The 13103-nt window shown below is 40.1% G+C and overlaps 2 protein-coding genes across 5 annotated transcripts in view; one reads left to right on the forward strand and one right to left on the reverse strand.

The window, feature by feature from the left end:
• Cenpp (centromere protein P) overlaps window positions 1-13103 on the forward strand; it is a 198157-nt gene that overhangs the window by 131728 nt on the left and 53326 nt on the right. The gene's annotated exons all lie outside the window — the stretch shown is intronic.
• Ecm2 (extracellular matrix protein 2) overlaps window positions 1-13103 on the reverse strand; it is a 35769-nt gene that overhangs the window by 7975 nt on the left and 14691 nt on the right. The window contains exons 4-7 of one of the 2 annotated variants that reach the window (XM_048432995.3): window positions 11181-11729; window positions 9192-9307; window positions 7339-7474; window positions 1762-1919 (exon numbers count right to left, since the gene is read on the reverse strand). In XM_048432995.3, the coding sequence (XP_048288952.3) occupies window positions 1762-1919; window positions 7339-7474; window positions 9192-9307; window positions 11181-11729 (959 nt within the window). The remainder of the gene's footprint in view (window positions 1-1761; window positions 1920-7338; window positions 7475-9191; window positions 9308-11180; window positions 11730-13103) is intronic. The other variant, XM_048432996.3, reaches the window with a different exon arrangement.

The following is a 13103-nucleotide window of genomic DNA, read 5'->3' on the forward strand; positions in this document are numbered from 1 at the left end:
AATTCTGATGTAAGTGGTAAATTCCAGTATATATTATATAGCTATGTCTCTTTAGCAATAGGAAGAAGCAGGACTGTGGTGGTGTGACTACAGCATGCAATCATAATAGATAGCTCTCTGTTCTGACCATAGGACTAGAAGAATTCTGTACTGACTTCTTGCAGAATGAACATGGAATGTGGAAAAGCTCAGATAAGGAAATCTGAGTTCCAGCTTGGTCTGTGTGTATAGATTCTCTGAACTTCAGTGTTCCTAATTTAAGAAATGAGCATTGACAGTTGTTGGCCGAAGACCACCTGAATGGAGAGACCACTCCTGGGAACCACTGAGAGAACTCCAAAAGATTTTTGATATAAGAACAGAGTCTGGAACCTGAAGTTAGACACAGTACAGTTGTGGGTAGGACTCGTGAAAATTTCTAAGCTTCAGAGTTGATAAAATAGTTCAGACCTTATTGGTACAATTCTTAGGTTCATGCTGTTATGATTAGGTCAGAATATAGTTTCACTCAGAAATTGTGAATTTGAGATATGATGGACAGTTTTATGTCAATTTGAAACAAGCTAAAGTCATCTGAGAGGAGAGAACCTCAATTAAGAAAATGCCTCCAGAAGAACGGGTAGTGGTACATGCCTTTAATCCCAGTGCTTGGAAAGCAGAGGTAGGTGGATCTCTGTGAGTCCCAGGCCAGTCTGGTCTACAGAGTGAATTCCAGGATAGCCAAAGCTACACATGGAGAAACCCTGTCTCAAAAAACCAGGAAGAAAGGAGGAAGGAAGGAGGGAGGGAGAAAGAAAGAGAGAGAGAGAGAAAGAAAAAAATAGAAGGAAGGAAGAAAAACTGCCTCTATAAGATTAGCTTGCATTAATTAGTGATTGATGGGAAAGGGCCCAGCCTACTGTGGGCGGTGCCATCCCTCGACTGGTGATCTTGCGTTATATAAGAAAACAGGCTGACCAAGCCTTGTGGAGCAAGTCAGTAAGTAGCTCTCCTCCACGACCTCTGCATCAGCTCCTACCCTGCTTGAGTTCCTATCCTGACTTCCTTCAATGATGAACAGTGCTGTGAAAATGTAAGCAAAATAAACCCTTTCCTTTCCAAGTTAGTTTGGTCATAGTGTTTTGTCACAGAAATAGAAACCCTAAGTAGGACAGGACAAGTAATTAAACTTGCTGGTTCTGGATTGGAATAATTTAATCAGTCTCTTCCCCACCAAGAGCTGTCATCATTTCCATTTTTTATTTTATCTGATGCATCTAATACTCAGATGATAGTGAATTCTGTATATTAGCACCAAAACTCTATTGAGTTTAATATATATTACAGTAGTCTTCTACAATATTTGTTTTAGAGCCAACAAGATAGCTTAGTAGGTAGTAAGTGCTTGCCACACAAGCCTAATGACCTGAATTTGAGGCCAGCAATTCATGGTGGAAGAGAGAAAACCAACTCCCAAATGTTGTGCTCTGATTTCCACATGCACATTGTGATGTCTTTATGCCTGTACTCATGCGCGCTTCTGTCTCTCTCTCTCTCTCACTGACAATAATAATAATATTTAAAAGATATTTGTATATTTTTATAGTATGTAATACATTTAAAACAGTAAACAAAGTTCAGTGTAATGACACATACCTACAATTCCAACACTCAGGAGGCTGAAGCAGGAGGATCATGATTTCTAGGTCAGCATGAACTACATAGTGAGATCCTGTTTCAGAAAACAAAATAAAACAGAAATTAGAAGAAATATATCAGTACCTCAATAGATGCAGGAAGACCTTGTGGTATGATTCTAAATTTGTTTTTTCCCAGACGTAGGTATGAAAGGCTCTTCAAAGATTTGAAAGCTAACGGATTGACATTGATTTCACTGAGATTGTTTCCTTCCAATTCTAAGGTGACAAGTTGATTTAAGTCTAGAAAAATAAAATTATCTGAATATTAGAATAACTTTGAAAGCATGTAGTTTGGACTGATGATGTAGCTCAGTGGCAGAGCACTTGCTTGGGACCTAGACTGGAGCCCCAGCACTGCACAAAGAAGAAACAATGAAAAGAGGAAAGAAACCATTTGAAAAAAATTCAGTGTGTTTGGGGATTTGTTATTTCTTTATCTTTGTTTCCCACATAAATCCTTTTCCTGAGTATTTTATACATGACTTCTGCACAATTCTACCAGGACAAGAGTCATGGTTGAGGGAAATAATTCAGGTGTTGAAGGGTACAGTTATATATAAGGAGCAGAAACAAGGAAGAACAGAAGGTAGAAGAGAGAGGATCACCTCTAGAGGCCACGTTCCTTGTGCTAGCTGGTTTTGTGTCAGCTTGACACAGCCGGAGTCATCTAAGAGGCGGGAATCATAATTGAGAAAATGCTTCCATAAGATCATACTGAACACAAGCTGATAAGGCATTTTCTTGATTAGTAATTGGTGGGGGAGGGCCCAGCCCATTGCAGGTGGTGTCATCCATGGACTGTTGGTCCCAGGTTTTATAAGAAAGCAGGCTGAGCAGGCCAGTAAACCACATTCCTCCGTGGCCTCTGCATCAGTTCCTACTTCCAGGTTCCTGCCTTGCTTGAATTCCTGTCCTGACTTCCTTCGATAACGAACAGTACTATGGAAGCATAAGCCAAATAAACCCTTTCCTACCAAGTTACTGTGGTCATAGTATTTCGTCACAGCAATAGTAACAATGATTAAGACACTTGCCTAACAGATTTGGAGTTTAAGTGCACAAGGAGTAAGGGTGTCATGCCATTCATTGGAAGCATTTACAAATACGTGTAAGTATAAATTGACAATGATAGGCAGTGGGATGATGATTCCTTTCTCTGTAACACAGAAGCAAACACTGTCCTCACTAACCTTCGGTCTCTCAACAGGCAAGTTAGAAACATAGCAGAGTGCCAGCTGCAGTGGCGTCACACGCCTTAATCCCAGCGTTCAGGAGGCAGAGACAGGCAGATCTCTGTGAGTTTGAGGCTACATTGCTCTACATAGGAATATTCCAGGACAGCCACAGCTACATAGGGAGATGCTGTCTCAGAAGAGGAGGAGAAAAAGGAGAAATACACCAAAGCAGTGAATTCCCATCATAGTTACTCATTTACTGGCACGGAGTGAAGCCAAATGAAAGGATTTTTATTTTGTTTTATTTAAGAAAAGATTATCAGAATTCTCCATGTAGTCAGTCTGAACTACCAAGGAAGACCTTTATACAAACAAGTTTTTTTTCCCTACCCTCTTTCTGCTGGCCTCAGGAGTGGTGTCATCTAGGTCAGACAGAGCATGAACCACTCAACAGTGACATACCCAAGGGCCTCTGAGTCAGAGGTTCCCCTAGTAGGGGATGTGTTCTGCTCAACCTCTGTCATCAGCATTGCAGTGAATGCCCTGTGCAGCTCAGGCCTGTTCTGTGCAACAGCAATGACAGTATCGTGAGAAATAGAGGTAATCAATACCTGACCTTATTTTTAGAGAAAACAGTACAGATGGGAGTGGTGTGGAAGTGATAGTCTCTTATGGATACAGATATTTAGAAAGAACACATGGAAATAAAGGGCCTGTTTGAACCTGCTGGGATGGAGGCCTCATCCTAAGTAAACTATGTGTAGCAGGGTAAAATTGTTGTTCAGAGGAGATGCCATTGTGCCTTTGATTTAGGTCTGGCTTTCATTCTCTATATACTCAAGTACAAAACTGAGGGTGCTGTGACAAAAGCCACATAAGAACAGATTACTCTGCTGGTGGTACGTAGCTTCAATCAAGGATTGGGTTACAGGAAGTAGGGAAGACAGCCAGGAAACTAACCATAATTATGTTTCTTTGTAGCTTATTTCCAAAATTAAAAGTGCAGGGGATTCAGCTTTTCTTTAACACATAGGTAGACATCTTGAATTATAGACATTCTCTATTGAAAAGTGGAGAAGTGGTTAGTTACATGACATCCTGAGAAACAACAAATTCACAATGTTTTGTGTTCTTGTGCTGGTCTCTCTCTCTCTCTCTCTCTCTCTCTCTCTCTCTCTCTCTCTCTCTCTCTCTCTCTCTCTCTCTCACAGAGAGAGAGGTGGGGTAAAGAACATTTAGTTAAGTTAGATCTGAGGTCATTGTTTAAAGGATTCCTAACAAGAAAATAGAGGTAAAAGACCTTTGTTGTGGGTAAGATGGTGACCCATTGTAGAATACTATGGCATATTAGTGTTCCTGGTGGACTAAGGCGGTCAGGGTGAGGTGACTTTAGTTTGATTGTTCTAGTCATGAGTCATGACAAGAATGTTCTGAAGCACATCCTGTTTTCTACTACCCCTCCCTCTACCTTTAAGCCTTCCAGAGTGGTAGAGCTTCCCTTTCTGTCTAGCACACATCCAGTGTTTCAGATGGTCTCCTTTACTAGTTATGTGTGTCGTTGTACACCCACTTCCCTCAACACTTGACTCCCAGCCCATCTTGCCTACAGTTCCTGCAGCATCTACAACTACCTCTCTTTCTTTGACATGCCTTTTCTCTCCTTGTTTTCCATTTCTCTGAACCTGTGATTTAAAGGCCATTGGTGAGTGAGAAGCTGTGGGAAAGGATGATTAGAGGACAGTGGCTTTTAGAGGCAGCACACAGAAAGACTGTGTCACAGCACTGGGGGAGGTCATGTGCAGGCTCACCTGCTAGCTATTATCCACAGTAGCAGAACTCACCAGAGGCAAGGGAGCCCAGCACTTGCCTCAGCCAAGGAATATCCAGATCTCAGGGGCCAATATACAGCACGACTAAGAAAGAATGCAAGTACCCAGTAAGTACCAGATGTCTTATGTGAGAGAGCAGAAGAGATCTTTCCTGGCTGCCAGCATAAAAATGTGACTTCCTCTGTGCTTAGTGTATAGAGATAACAGAGAAGTAGGCCAGTCCACCCAGAACTACAAATCAACACTCTGGAAATACAGCATATTTGTTTGAGAGGGACAACGTGTGCTGAGAAGCTATTTCATGGAAATATGAGAAAAACTTCAAAATAGGAAGTATATAGTAAGACTTGATGGTTCATGACTAAATCTAGCACCTGGAAAGCTGAGACAGAAAGATTGCAAGTTCAAAGCCGGCCTATACTACATAGTGAGACCCTGACTCAGAAAAGAAAAATCAGTAATTTATGGTTTTATAGGGTATCATTTTAATAGCAGAGCTAGAAATGTAAACCTGGTTTACACAGCCTATTTATATCCTTGTTCTCAATTCTGTGTTCCTTTCAGTTTCCAGTGTCTTTTCCATATGACAAAGCCCATCAAAATCTGTGTTTATTAATGTTTGTCATGTGCACATTCAAATCCATCTGGAAACTGAGTATTTCCATAACTATGTAATCCTCACATTTGGCAATTCTTATAATTACTGTTTTTTTCTCATCAACGGATGTGCTTTCTCCTATGAAGTTTTTTGGAAGCTATTTGGATTGTTTATTATTTTGTATGTGCTCTCTTTCAATATTGTTTAATAACTCTTTCAACTCAAGTTAGCAGAAAATATTGGGCACTATACTACATGAGCAATGCTAGATGGTTATGAAAATGAAAAAGAAAATTAGGCAGTCTTGTCTTAAGGGAATTCACAAACTAATCAATGGTGTAAGGGTTTGTTAAAAAATGACACTTTTGTGCAGTTGCAATCTGACAGCTTCAGCTGCGTGTCACTAGAGGAAGAAGAACAAGAGTCCACTCTAGCATGTCTAAACATGCTTCACTGAGTTGTCCATCGGAAGGCCAGGCTGTGGTGACAGCCTCACTTCCTACATCATGGGGTACGAAGTTGGCGGGACTTCGCCTCGCACACTCTCAAGAACAGAGCTGCCGCTGGGCAGTGGTGGTACACGCCTTTAATCCCTGCACTTGGGAGGCAGAGGCAGGTGGATCTCTGTGAGTTCAAGGACAGCCTGGTTTACAAAAGCTAGTTGAGCTAGTTTCAGGACAGTAAGGGCTGTTACAGAGAAACCCTGTCTTGAAAAACAAACAAAGAACAGAGCTGCCCAAGGCTGCTACTGTGAGATTTCTTTCCCCACTGTATAACAGCACCCCTACTTCACACACAGTGCATGTTCATTCCTCCTTCACACAGGATTTTCACACTCTTTTTTTTTTACATTATAAATGCACAACTTTAATGAACTAAGAGCAATAATACATCTACTTGGATGGAAATATGCCTGGCTACAGAAAACACCACACTTGACAGCAGTGACATGGCTCTGACCTCGCCTCCTCTATCCGTCTTCCAGCACAGCTGACTTAGAGAAAGGCCTTCACCCTGGATGACTCTGCTTCAGTGGCCAGTTGAACATATTGTCTTATTTTCGCAAGGTACCCTAGTAAAGCCACATGTGTGAAGTTCTCAAGCACCACATCCTTGTTCACGGCCCTCTGGTCAAGTGTCAAGCTGACCAGTTCCTGCTCTGTGAAGTACACAGCCATGTCTTCAAAAATCTTAGGCTCTGGCTGTACAGAGATATTTTCCATCATAAATTCTTCTAGTCCTATAGTTAATAGAAGCTCAAAAATTTCAGGACCGAGGCTCAGGAAACCACCTCCAGTAAGTGGACGACACCACACCGACTGGATTTTCACACTCTTGAACTGAGGTTCCAGCATAGGAAAATAAGTAGTAATGCATATGAATACAGTGAGTCACCCAAATACATGGTGCTCAGGGAGTATTAGTAGAACTCCTCAGATAGTAAGAGCTTGTTAGAGAGTTACTGTGCTGTGAGTGATGAGCACCTGGCATCATTAAGAAAAAGTTTAAGATTAAGGCTTTTTTTATTTTAAAGACAGCAGGACATTGAAAAGGCAATAGAGACATATTTATTGGGTAAATGATTAAAGTTAGTTTATCAACTTAATGGTGAAGTAACCTAAAATTTTCTTATTATGCAATTAATAATACCATAAATCAATTTATATAGGATAATAAGAATGGTTATAAAAATATATATCATTAAAAAAGTGTTGGTCTAGGGAAATTATTCAGTGGGTAAAGTGCTCACTGTTGAAGCATGAGGACCTGAGTTCAGATCCCTAGCACTCTGGTAAAAGCTGGATGTTGCAGGATGTGCCTGTAATTTCCAACTATAGAAAGCAGAAACAGACAAATCCTGTGGACTTACACGCCAGGCAATCTAGCCAGTCATCCAAGTTCAGTGAGAGATGGAGAGAGAGAGAGAGAGAGAGAGAGAGAGAGAGAGAGAGAGAGAGAGAAGAAACAAAGACGGTAAAAAATGATAGCGGAAAACACCTGACATCGTTTACCTCTGGTGTGCAAAGCGCACACTCTCACACACAGGATTTAAATACCTGATAAACTTTCTTCGTCAATGGCCTGGAGATTGTTGTCATTTATTTTAAGTTCTTCTAGTGTAGATGGTAATTCTGAAGGAATGTGTACCAAATTATTTCCATCCATGTTCAGACGCATTAACTTCTTCAAAACCTTAGAAAAACAATTCTCACAGTTACCATTTGTCAGTCTTATTTTGTAAGGCCAGAGATTTTACCTTCTTAGCAATAAACAAGTTTCATTAACTGAATTCAATAATTTGAACCTGGTATGAATGCTAATAATTAATTTTAATGTTATTTACAAAGTTCAGTTTCCTATTTCACTAATATTTATGCTAGAAATTTGATTATAAAATAGCACTTTTTAGATGGGCAGAGAGGAAAAGAGAATCTGAAAGGACTTAGAGGGGAAGAATATGATCAAAATATATTTAAATTTTAAAATTGTTTTAGGTGGTAAAAATATAAAAAAATTTCAAAGCTAAGTGATTATATGTATATATTATATATGTGATTACCCAAACAGCTGACTCTCTGCGCGGTATGTTCTCGCATGCTCATTGCAGGCATGGCCTGCACCGCCAGCAGTGGGGAGCTTCAGTGAATGGATTTTTCTGAAGCCATGTGAAATGATTGATTTCTCCAGGGATCACAGGAATCATTTCCAAGTTTTACCAGGACATAAAATCCCCATATTAAAAAGAGAATAATCTATGACATTTTTCCCTTACTCAATTATTGAATAGATATATGACCCTCTATGCCATCTGTTGTTTGGTCAGAAAGATGGAGAATTTGAAGCAGGCACTGGGAGCCCCCCACCCCCATCTGCCTGCGTAGACTCCAGAGAAATAGGAGAGAATCTAAGAGGCCAGTTATTTGTTTCAAGGGCAGATCAAGGGCCCAGAATATTATCCAAAGGGGGGAAATTAACCTAATGAGATAGAGTGTGCTTTACTTACGGCTTCAAAGCATATGTGATCTCATTTATGCATGCCAACCTTCTCTTGCTTCTATCTTTGTTTCCCTAAAATTCCCTCATCTAAATGAGTATTTTCTCCTTTTTCAAAAGAAGACCTTCTGGTCAAATCAGTTTTCTTCAAAGGTTTTCTTTGTACATTTGCTGTCCTTTCTCTTTCACTCCTCCTCCAAATCTATCTCATCCTAATATTCATTGAGATCATTTGTTTTTTAAACTCTTGCTGCCAAAATATTCTTCATCACATTATGTCTACTGTGCAAAAATAAGAAAGCTTCACCTTGCTGGTCTGACCATATTAATAGAGGTCCCCAAATATGCTCTCTTTTATTATTGGACAAGTCTTCACACCAAGAGACCAGACTTCAATGTATTTTCACCTACTGGGAAGAAACTATTCTTTTTTAAATATTAATATCCTCTGTTTACCACATTATTATTATGAAAGTGACCAATTTCTTTTTTTTAATTTACTTATTATGTATACAACATTCCTTCCATGTATGCTTGCTTGCCAGAAGAGGGTACCAGATCTCATTATGGATGGCTGTGAGCCACCATGTGGTTGCTGGGAATTGAACTCAGGACCTCTGGAAGAGCAGTCAGTGCTCTTAATCTCTGAGCCATCTCTCCAGCCCAAAGAAACTATTCTTTAAATTCAAAACATTAGTTATGTCTGATCTTATTGTTGCCACTCTTCCCATAAGATTAACATATGTAGAGCAAAAATTATAAGCAAAAGAAAACTTGATATAATTTAAGGACATCAGAGAAGAAACTTAATGTAGAAAAAATTAACAATAAAAACCTTTTTGCTTATTTTTCCCTTCCCCACCTCCAACTAAAGCCAGTAGCAGTCATCTTGTTGCATATTAATAGAAGTGTATACCTTGAATGCTTTTGGACCTATGCCTGAAGAAGTGATATTATTTCTGCTCAGATCAAGCCTTTCCAAATTTGGTAATCCATTAAATGCTTCGTCCGGAATGGAAATGATTGAATTCCCTAGGATGTACAATAGTTATATTAGAAACATGTGCATATATAGACATGTACATATATACTTAAATGTGTGTGCATGTTTCTGTATACATGAAATTTAAGAACAAGCTTTATATGGAAAGGAAAGCAATATTCAGAACAAGGACAGAATATATAAACAAATGCATACTTGGAAAAATAGCAAGATTAGAATGAAACAATTTAACAGTCTAAAGTGTGTCTTGGTTAGAACCTCATGTTTCAAATGAATCTACTTAAAATAACTACAATAATCTGCTAGACAAGGCTAGTAGCAATGTGCATTTACAACAAAGGTTTGTGTTTCTGTGAGGCTATACAGAAACTGTTTCCTTCATATTTTTCCACTGCCATTTCCCTGTTGGGTCCCTAGAGGACAGGCCTTCGCACCCCCACTTGATCTGTTTTGCACTCTTGCAGTTGGTTGAAAACAGGAACAAAAACAGGAACAAAAACAGGAACAATCTGTTGTTTTCAGCAATGGTTCTAAAGATGTTTACCCCTAAGCCATTGAGTTATGGTGATGAGCTTCCTGCTTTTCCTGTCTTGGCCTTCCCTTCTGAGGGCTATATATACTGTGTGAGAAAGTGGAATAGAGGCTTGTCTGTAGAACCTGAAGTTGTGTTACGTGTTAATCCCGACGTCCCTCGCTCAGAAGAACGACAGTTGCCGTGCTGGTGTGGCACCCTGTACCTTTTTTTTTTTTTCTTTTAAGAGTCAGGGTTTCTCTATAGCTTTGGAGCCTGCCCTGGCACTCGCTCTGTAGACCAGGCTGGCCTCGAACTCACAGAAATCCACCTGCCTCTGCCTCTGCCTCGCGAGTGCTGGGATTAAAGGCGTGCGCCACCACCACTCAGCTCCCTGTACTTCTTATACAGAGAAGGAAACATACAGACACTGAGTGATCTTCTTTGATTTCTTGGATATAAAAAGCATCATGTTTCCAAGTTCAGGGAAATGGCAATGGAAAAATATGAAGGAAACATGCAAATATGATCTTAATGCTCCACCACTCAGAACTTTCCCTGGGAGCCTGATAGAGACATGGGCAAAAGGTCTGGTCACCACATTCTCATTGAAATGGCTAAAGGAAAGAAAACAGCTGATAATGCAATTGCTGAGGTTGTGGAATAGCTGTAACTGCTTGCGGCAACGGGACAACCACCTTAGAACGTGTTGGGTAGTTTCATAAGTGTGTTGCCATATATCTCAGCCCATTGTGCTGCTTCTAGGAATAATGAAGAATGAAGGTATAGAGCCCCACAAACATCAGTATATGGATGTTTAGCTGCTACATACAAAATTGCCATAAGCTGGAAAAAAATCATTCTCTAGCTGATTTGTACAGTAGGATACCGCTCAGCATTAAAGAAAATGAACTAATGATTTTTAAAGCATTAGATGTTGAACTACAAGGCTGCTTACTGTGTGATTCTATTTAGTGAAACTCAAAAATCAAATCAATAAACACAGAAACAGGTCAGATCAGTTTCTGTGGTGGCCAACAACTGGAGGAGATGGAGATAAGTGGGATTTGGGGAGTGATGGAAATATTCTTGATCTGAACTGTGGTAGTGTTTACCTCTGTAGAAACATGTAGAACTATACATTATAAGTAAAGTTTTATCACATAGACAAAGTTTTTCCTATTAATGCTAATTTTTAAAATGCTCATTGGAAAATCACCATTTGGTTAGAGTTCTCTCTAAACCTGAGACATTCTTCACTGTGCCCATCTCTGCTGCAGTTATCTGTGTGAAGACGATGAAAATAAGTTCCTATTAAATCAAAGTAATATTCATAGGGCAGTAAAATTCACCATTTATATCTGAACCCAAAATAAGTCATCATCTCTTACCAGCCAACTCCAGGCTTGTTACTTCTGGCGCAGTTATTGGTGGGATCTGGGTGAAGGCCGCATGAATGCAGCTGATGGTCTTGTAGGACAGGGCGCAGCTTCCGGGCAGGCGTGGCCTCCCTCTTGGAGTACCAGGCATTAACCTGGGGGACATTCGGAACACATCTCCTCTTATGGCATCCTCCTCTTCCTTCTCTCTTTCCCCTTCAGACTCCTCATCATCATCCTCTTCCTCCCCTCGTCCATGGTAGAGTGGTTGACGTGCTGACCGCCTTTCCTCCTCAGGCCTCAGCTTTCCCTCCACTCTTTCCTCATCACTGTGAAGTGTAGTAGGCACAGAGGTTTCTTTCTTGTGCTCCATGTGTTCTTTAATGTCTTCTTCTTCCTCCTTGGATTGAAGAGCTTCTTTTATAACTACTTGGTCCATTTCCATCTGAGGAGGTTTCACTTGCTTGTGAAGCATGTTAGTGAATTCTCTTTGTTCTGAAGAATCACCAGAAAATTCAGTTTTATCATTTAATGTTCTACCACTGAGTAGAGAATAGGAAACTAATGAGAACAGAAGGATAAAGTAATGGGTGAGTTGATGATGTTAATAAATGGAAAAGACCATAATGTAAATGAAGTTAACAAATATTCCCTTTGATGGCTATGTAAAGATAAAATGCAGTTGAAGTTTTTCCTTGAAGTTAACTAACATTATTTCTCTTTTGTAGGGTTTCTCTATGTAGCCCTGGCTATCCTGGAACTTGCTCTGTAGACTAGACTGGCCTGAAACTTAGAGATCCACCTGTTTCTGCCTCCCAGGTACTATGATTAAAGGTGTGTGCCACCACCACCTGGCTTGATGAATTTTTCTTTAACATCTACAACAAAACACGCAGAAGAGAGGGAATTTGTTAAGTGAAAACTAAAGATATCATATTTAAACTTTTAAAATCCTTTCTGTGTCTAGGTTTCCTTACCTAAAATAACTACATTTCAAGAAGACTCAAAATCCTTTGAAAAATATATAACAATTTCTGAAGTTTGCCTGTAATAGCCTTGTATTTTACTTAGAAAAGACAGTTTTGATGAGCGCACCTTCTAACAGTTTTTTAAAAGTATAATGCTTTGTGTCAGCCTTGTTGGTTCATGTCTTTAATCCCAGCACTTGGGTAGCAGAATCAGAGACAGAGGAATTTCTATGACTTCGAGGCCAGCCTGGTCTTACACAGCAAGTTTCAGGCCAGCCCCAGCTACACAGTGAGAACCTGTCTCAAAATAAAGTACAGTGCCATAATGAAATAATGACAGTGTGAAGCAAAGAACAGCTTCTAAAGATTCTGAAGTTCCTCCTGACAGGAGACTTTTGTAGATGTGTGTCTTCTGGTCATCTGTAGGGGAGGGGAGAACAATCTGCCTTGATATTGACAAGAGAAACCTGTCAATCTGGAACCTGTCCTAGAACTAGCTCTTGTAGACCAGGCTGGCCTCGAACTCACAGAGATCTGCCTGCCTCTGCCTCCCGAGTGCTGGGATTAAAGGCATGTGTCACACCACCCGGATTTTCAGCTGTTTATTGTCATAAGTCACTAGCTAAGTTTTCTTCCAGGAGGCCTAAACCAACCTCCAGAGTGCACCCCCACTTGTTCAGGAATATGTCTCATTTGAGAACAGATCAGCAAGCATCTACAGAAACCGATGCTATCATCTCCTATACAGAAGTGCTACCCAAGAAAACCAAGCCCCAGTCCACACCTGTGTTTTGTTGGGATTTCTCAGACCACTGTTGAAATCCTTGCTGCCTGTGGGCTGATGGAGGGTTGAGGCTTTGTTTGCTCTGATTATAAAGCACTCATTGTTCTCATAATAGTGATTAGTATACTCCTGACAAGCTTGATTAATCGGTTGATTAGTTAATCATTAATAGGATGATGCATA

The sequence above is a fragment of the Myodes glareolus genome, chromosome 14 (genome assembly GCF_982192425.1).
Source record: "Myodes glareolus chromosome 14, mMyoGla1.1, whole genome shotgun sequence".
Lineage (NCBI taxonomy): Eukaryota > Metazoa > Chordata > Mammalia > Rodentia > Cricetidae > Myodes > Myodes glareolus.